Raw genomic sequence first — 8,244 nt, forward strand, 5'->3', positions numbered from 1 at the left:
ATCGGATTGATTTAGAAGTGAACTTTGCCTTGAAAAATGCTTTGCATTTCTTGATCAATATACAGTCAAGTTTGAGAGCTTGCGTACAACATTTGATGATTTTCCTAAATCTGAATTCTAAGACTATGTTTGTGTGCTTGATCTCCGATCGGTGAAGGAATGTCTTCGGGTTCTCGTCTTGGTTTAACCCATCTGCCGTGTTCATTACAAACCAACCCTTTGTGAGCCAATTGGTACCAGCATTGAGGGATCCTTAGTTCATCCACCAACATATCACATGCCTTGTTCACCAAGGTAACATCCCTACGAGCATCAGATCGAAACGCAGACCCTGCACCGTGGAACCCATCGACAAGATGAAGGTACGTCTCGAGGCTATGAAATCCCATCGGATTGAAACCACGCTTAAGGTAAGGTGACGAACTAACATCGAGCCTCAATTCGTCACCAACATGTGTATAAACCCATTCTAATGTTCCTGTTATATCATCAAACCTCTGCAAACTCTCGTTGAAAACAATCCCTGGCATTCTAGGGACTAAATCTTGCTTAACCACCACTCTTAAAGTTTTGACTCCTAAATCACAGAGCTCGTCCCGAAAGGCGTTGTTGCCGACTCGAGGTGCACCAAAGGAGATCACGCTTACCGGAACGCCGGGGAGATTGACGGCGGCTTCATATGCACTGAGCAGTGCCAATGCACCGCCTAAGCTGTGCCCGGTTATCGTTAAACTCACTTCTTCTCCTTGTCCTCTATAGAATTGAACCAACGTCGTCACTTCTTTCATCACTTGCTCCGAAGCACTCGACTTATTGTACCGTGTGGACTTGTTCTTGGAAGTGTAAATGTTAAGAAATCCATGCTCAACCTTAGCATCGCCGATCCCGATCGGTTCGAGGTTCCTTTGGAAATCTTCGTACCACTCAGACGGGGCCACCGTGCCCCGCCATGCCACCACGATATCCCTCCGCCCGATCCTCCGCGTCTCTTCATCGTCGCTAACCGCAACGTAACCCATCCAGTTGGAATCTTTGCTCCAGGTATCCATCAACCGCGACCGCTCAAGCCACCGCGGCATATCGATGGTGGACATGGCGTAGATGTACTTCGTCACCCTATAGCCATTTTCACTCAACCCCAGTTTCTCAAACAGCTTGTTGCGATTATACCTGCAACTCCCGCAGTACTCGGAGAAAGAGTCGAAGTCCAAGGCATCGTATGTCGCTTGAGCGAACTCGCCATACTTGACGATTTCACGCCGCAGCCAAGGGTGGAGCGGGTCTAAAAGGCTCCCCCAATCCGTAGAGCCGTGAAGATGACGCCATTTTTCGGCGATCATCTCCTTGGGAGACGTAGTTGGGGTGTTATGTTTTTCTTCAGCAAACAAATCTGGGTTCGAGTATTCAAGATTTTTCCTTGACGGAGGTTCGATGTTTAGATGGAGAAGACTTGTCAGTGATTCAGCCAAACGTCGAGCACCCCGGTTCAGCTTCGAATCGACAAAGGCCTGTTGGTGGGCGGAAATGACGGAAATCCGGTTAACAGCGCCGCCGCAGAGGGCGGTGGGAAGATTGGTATGGATCATTGTTGAAAGGGCCATTTTTTATGGAACAGGAAAGCTTGAGAGTTGTAGATTATAGCAGGAAATCTCGGGGGGTGTTCGATTATTGATGTTAAAACTTTTAAAGTGTAGGAAACTGTATCATTGCATATATATATATATATATATATATATATATATGTATATTTACTTGGTGAAGTTGAATTGTCATCACGCGTTGGTTTTGACCTTTGAAAAATATATAAAAGTTCATCGGACTTTCACACGTTTGCGCAGACAAAGCTGAGAGCGACCTCCGTACCCTTTTCCATTTTTATCCCATTTGATTAAATTTAGAATAAAAACTAATATTTGACCCAACCTTATTTATATAAATAGATATATTTTTTTATTCAATAAATTAAATTTTAAATAAAAATATATATAAAGATATCATATTAATTATCTTTGAATATATAGAGAAATATCGATTAAATTAGGTCAAATCAATAACTTTTTATTCTAAAATTGTCTTTACAACATCAAATCTAACTCGAATATATTTTTAAAGAAAAAATTTAACCTTTCAAGCAAGATTAAATCACCGGTTGAATTCAAATTGAATTATCGTCGTATTTATAATCTAAAAATATTTCAAAAAATAATATACAAATTAGAATAATTGTTTCATCTATAATTTGATTGAATTTAAAATTTTAAAATTATAAAAGAATATTATCTCATTATTAAATAAAATATTCAGATATTATATTCATTATGTTAATAAAATTAGGTAGGAGAAGGACTCAGGAGCTTTGACATTCAACGCGTGATATTAGCTCGATATTTCAGACATATGTCCCTTGCATCAAATTTATAATATATATTGTGTTTTTTTTTCTTTATTTCATTAATTAAATAATGAAGGTAAGTTATAAATGTGTTTTGACTTTTGAGCATCGGTTAGCACGTGGTTATCTCAAACCATGGTTAGGTTTTTTTTTTTGTGTGGATAATTCATGGTTAGGTTTTTGGTTATTGAAATTTTGATTATTTTAGAATAAAATATTATTATTAACAATAGATAACTCATTTGATTAATAAAAAATCATGTAAATTGCCATAAATTATATAACTAATTAAATTTATAATATAAATGATAAATTATATGACTAATTAAATTTATAATAATATTTTGTTTAAGATTTGACTAGTAAATTACCATCGACACAAAAACTAACGAGTATTGAATTTTGATTTAATTAAAAGATAAATTAAATTGTAACGGAATGATTGAAACTCCGTTACTGTTGAACTGTTGATACATGTAATCCCAAACTAATTCGTGTGTTAGGTAACTCTCTGTCACCATGCCTTTGGATATGGCAAATAAAAAGGAAAATACTGTAGAAAATATAATTTTAGAAACACGTGTGAATTATAAAATGTGAATAATTTTTTTTAAAAATTAAAAATAAAAGGCAAGCGACCATAAAAAGAGAGCATTATTTAAATTTTTTTAAAGAAATTTAAAATTTCTTTTGAAGATTTGGATGGTGAGAATATATGAGTAGGAAGAAAAAAAAATGATACTAAAAAAAATCAATATTCGAGTAAAATATTTTTTTAATTTCTTTTTTAGATATAGATAAAATTAAAAAGAAAATAATTTCAAATTTGATTTTGAAAGGAAAAAATCACTTGAGAGAATAAAGTAGGATGAGTGTTCGATTGAGTCGAGTTAAGTCAAAAAATTTTGAGTTATTAGAGTTTCGAGCCCTATTTTATAATTCGAATTTGATTTCAAATTTTTTTGAGTTAAATCGAATTTATAGAATTCGAACCGTGTCGAATTTTTGAGTTTGTGTATAAATATATTTGTAATTTTTTATTATACTATGATATTGTTTTATTTAAATTTAAATTATTTTATATAACCATATACAATACATATATATTTCTTTATATTATTTTCATATATGATATACAAATATCATATAAAGTCGAAATACTCGAATCAAACTTTAAATCAATCCACTAATTACTAAAATTTTTGAGTAATTCAATTTATATCTTACAACTCGATTTGAAAAAAAATCCAAGTTGAGTCGAATTTATGAAATTAGAACTCGAAATCAATTCGAGTCAAAATTTTCAAGATCAATTTTTTGAATCAAATCGAATTTTGCTCACTCTTAAAAGAAATAATATGAGATAAAGAGGGGAAAATGTCAAATGACACAATACAAAATTTTCTAATTTTATATTTGGGTAAACCATTCGTTTAGTATCTAAATTATCAGTTTTAGTCTATTTTAATACCTATTTTTTTTAAAAAATCATGTATAATATTTATTTTTTGTTTCATTTTAATATCATGTCATTAAAAACTTGACATACATGTTGACATGACATAGCTCCGAATGATAGATGACTAATAAAATTGTAAAAAAAAAATATAAGATAATAATATTTTTATACATGAAATATTTTATTAAGAAAATTTGTATTACCAATTTTTTATTTGAACTTTAAAATAGTATTTTAGTTATTTAAATTTAACCACAATCACTTATTTAAAATTTAAAATAAAATGATTTAAAGCATATATTTATCCTTTTAATCATTCAAAAATAAAAAATAATATATATAGATATATTATATAAATAAAGTTAAAAATATTATTATAAATGAAATATCAATTTAAACTATAATAAAAATATAAAAAATACAAATAAAAATTTATATCTATAATAAATATATATTTTATAATAAATCAATATTAATATTTTAATATATAAATCATAAAGTTTATTTATTTTTAAGTAATCAAAATAAATTTCTAAGCAATTAATTATTTTTAAAGACGTTAGTATTAAATTATTAAAATAAAATGTAAATACATCGTTAATAAAAAAATTAAATTTTAAAGTTATTTTCCAAGGCAAATGACTGAAATGAGTGAAACTCATAATAAGGGTATAAATATAAATTTAATTAAAATTAAAATCATAACTTTCGCTGTTGATTTTAGATCACTATTTCCACCATTTTTTTAATGTTTATCCATTTGACTTTGATTTTACCGTTAAAATAAATTTTTTAACCAAATTTTTTTTTTAGATAATATTACTAAACGGATCCTAAATTCAGGCTGATTTGTTGTTGTAAAGTTGTGAAAAAAAAATATTTTATAAAATATGGTCTAATTTTGGAGGTTTCGATTAAAATCCTAATTATCGATGTAGGTAATCATTGTTACTTATGGGAAATCAAATGTTTGAACGTTCGAATGACTTGGCGACCTGTGGAGGTTTCGACTAAAAGTCTAATTACATATGTAGGTCATCACTGTTACTTATGGGAAATCAAGGAAATCAATGCTTGAACGTTCGGAGGATTTGGCGACCTATGGAGGTTTTGACTAAAAGCCTAATTACTGATGTAGGTAATCACTGTTACTTATAGGAAATTTAAGAAACCAATGTTTGAACGTTTGGAGGACTTGGCGACCTATGGAGGTCGCCCAGAGGACCTGGCGACCAACCCTTAAACTGTAGCAAATACCCCAAATGAGCAAATAATCCTTTATCTAAGGATAAGGAGAGATTTTGATAGTTTAAGCAAATTTTTTTAAATTTAAATAAATATAGACTAATAAGAATTCAAAAAATCAAGAGAAATAAAAATTCAAAATATTTTAGGGGCAAATGGAAGCTTTTAAAAATATTTAGAGGGGTTATTAATAATTTTTCAAAATCATGGATACCATAACCCTTTCTGATCCTGCTTACATTTTATCATTGGTTTGAACAATAATTTTCCTTAATATTTACACAACTATTAAATTTTTATTTGAAAAAAACACATAATCATTTTAACAATGGTATTTATCCTATCAATTTAAACTTATGAATAACATTATAGCAATAAAGGATCAAATCACACCAAATAAAATAAAGGATTAAATTTTGAATTTTTAGGCAATAGAGAGACTACCATCATAATTAGACCAGTAGTACAAGTAACATATCCCACGGTCATATTGAATACGTCCAACTTACAAATGTAAGCTATACAAGTAGACACGTTCTCTTCTTCTTCTTTTTATACCAAAAAGGCTGACCTAGTCTACCCTAAAGTACACATTATTAGGTGAATTAAGGGTAGCTTAGCCCTTACGGGTGATGCCGATCTGACCCCTTCTTTCTCACTTTAGTATTAAATTGACCCAACCACCCCACAAGGAAGAAATTATATTAACTAGGGTTACTTTAACTACCTCTTGTTGTCACCTATTGAAATTCACCAATTATGTATGCTTTTAGAGTAAATTACACATTTAATACTCTAATTATCACTTTTATTTCATTTTAGTCACTCAACTAATTTTTTTAAATCATATCTAACTTTATTTTTTATTTTCATTTTAATTATTTTCAATTAAAAATTTAATAGAACTATTATTGACGTGATATTTTTATTATGACAATCTTTTAATACCATCGTTTTATAACGATTTTTTGTGCATATCAAAGAGATAACCCACAATCTTCCATCAACTATAGTCTCCATTAACACTTTGCTTATATCAGAAAAAGTAAATCGCCCACATCTACCATAAGCTTCTATCTCACTAGTTGAGTTGTTGTACAACAATAAAATTCATAAAAGTATGCATACGACAAGGACCTTATATACAATTTGACCTTATTTTTATATTATTGTCCGAGTCATAGCCGCCAATGGTTCGTATATGGTTAACCCTTAACCAAATTCACGTTAACAACTTATAGTATATATCATTTGTTTAATTCAGTCCCCAATTGACTTGTCAGTCTCCATCGAGATGTGGATGGCAGCTCATAACTCAGAAAGTTCCTTGCAACTATGAATCACCATTATAAACCCTTCCCTTCCATGGCATTTGCAGGAAAAACAAACCCAGTTTTCAGTTTTCAGCCCATAATATATATACATACACACATATCGTACATATTACAAGCTTTTTCCTTTGATCGATGGAGAAAATGGAGTTGTCGCCAATGAGAAACATGGGCAAGAAGAAACCAGAAAAGCAAAGAAGTAACAAAAGGGTGTGGAGATTGAAGCTTAGTGTCACATGGCGGCGTATAAAAAATGCAATGAAATCCCGTCTGAGGAACCGCCTTTCCAATCTCAACAAGCTCTCGACCCTGAAACTTAACCATCATGATCTTGCGATCATTAGGCCGATTCGACACGTGATGAAAAAGAAGAAGAAGACGGTACGTCCCACGATGCCTTTGGCTCAGCTCATCCGGTTGCCCTACACGGCGGCGGATTTCATCGACCGAGGCGATGCTATGACGCCCACCAAGTCACCTGTGGAGAATGTATCCACGCAATGGCGTGAGCTTCACGGTTTGCATGACTGGGATGGGCTAATAGAGCCACTCCACCCTTGGCTGAGGCGAGAGATCGTCAAGTATGGAGAATTCGTCGAGGCGACTTACGACGCTTTCGATTTTGATCAGTTATCGGAGTTTTGTGGAAGCTGTAGGTACAACCGGAATAAACTGTTCGAAGAACTAGGCCTTACTAAGCACGGTTACAAGGTTACCAAGTACATTTATGCCATGTCCCATGTCGATGTTCCCGAATGGTTTGAGAGGTCTTATTGTACTTGGAGTAAGGATTCCAACTGGATGGGGTATGTCGCGGTCAGCGGTGATGCCGAAACTACGAGAATCGGGAGGCGTGATATCCTAGTGGCATGGCGGGGCACGGTGGCTCCGACCGAGTGGTACAGTGACCTAAGAACAAGCCTGCAGCGTCTTGGCAAGACCAATATCAAGGTCCAAAGTGGATTCCTCGGCGTCTATTGCTCCAAGGGTGAGTTCACAAGGTACAACAAATTGAGTGCAAAAGAACAAGTCATGGAAGAAATCCGGAGACTCGTTCAATTCTTCCGACACAGAGGCGAGGAAGTAAGCTTAACAATCTGTGGTCATAGCCTTGGTGGTGCATTAGCACTCCTCAATGCCTACGACGCCGCGACTTACTTCCCCGATCTTGTTATTAGCGTCATCTCCTTTGCCGCTCCAAGAGTCGGGAACATACATTTCAAAGAGAAACTCAACGAACTAGGAGTCAAGACGCTAAGGGTCGTCATCAAGCAAGATATAGTCCCGAAATTACCCGGGTTTATACTCAACACCATTCTTAACAAGTTCACAGCTATTACAGGGAAATTGAAATGGATTTACAGGCATGTCGGCACACAATTGAAGCTCGACATGCAACATTCACCCTATTTAAGGCGTGATCCCGATTATACAGGGTGTCATAACTTAGAGATATACCTTCATCTGTTAGATGGATACGTTAGCAAGACATCGAAGTTTCGTTGGAATGCGAGAAGGGATGTTGCCTTGGTGAACAAGTCAACCGATATGTTGATAAAGGAGTTGAAGATCCCAGAGTGTTGGTATGAAAGGCCCTTCAAGGGACTTGTGCTAAACCAATATGGTAGATGGGTTAAACCAGGGAGACAAGCTGAGAACATTCCTTCTCCACGTAGCATTGAATCCACTCAAAACAAGCCTCCATTTTAGATAAAGCGAGTGTTTTCTTTTTCTTTTTTCTCTGTTGCTAAGATTCTTTGACCAAATAATTTCTTGACATGGTTTTAACTAGAAATAAATTGTTGAATTAGTTTTAG

At 33.7% G+C, this 8,244-nt stretch overlaps 2 protein-coding genes across 2 annotated transcripts; one reads left to right on the forward strand and one right to left on the reverse strand.

Annotated features, from left to right (window-relative positions):
- Nucleotides 1-67: 67 nt before the first annotated feature.
- Nucleotides 68-1,692, reverse strand: LOC120169711 (phospholipase A1-Igamma1, chloroplastic-like). The gene has a single exon (XM_039177830.1). It carries the CDS (start codon nucleotides 1,599-1,601, stop codon nucleotides 105-107), a length of 1,497 nt encoding a protein of 498 aa, XP_039033761.1. The 5' UTR covers nucleotides 1,602-1,692; the 3' UTR covers nucleotides 68-104.
- Nucleotides 1,693-6,530: 4,838 nt separating this feature from the next.
- On the forward strand, nucleotides 6,531-8,197 carry LOC120169600 (phospholipase A1-Igamma1, chloroplastic-like). Its single transcript, XM_039177716.1, has one exon. The coding sequence runs from the start codon at nucleotides 6,563-6,565 to the stop codon at nucleotides 8,135-8,137; it is 1,575 nt and encodes a 524-aa protein (XP_039033647.1). The 5' UTR covers nucleotides 6,531-6,562; the 3' UTR covers nucleotides 8,138-8,197.
- The last annotated feature ends 47 nt before the right edge of the window (nucleotides 8,198-8,244 follow it).

Source organism: Hibiscus syriacus, unplaced genomic scaffold (assembly GCF_006381635.1).
Source record: "Hibiscus syriacus cultivar Baekdansim isolate YM2019G1 unplaced genomic scaffold, ASM638163v2 tig00111769_pilon, whole genome shotgun sequence".
Taxonomy (NCBI): domain Eukaryota; kingdom Viridiplantae; phylum Streptophyta; class Magnoliopsida; order Malvales; family Malvaceae; genus Hibiscus; species Hibiscus syriacus.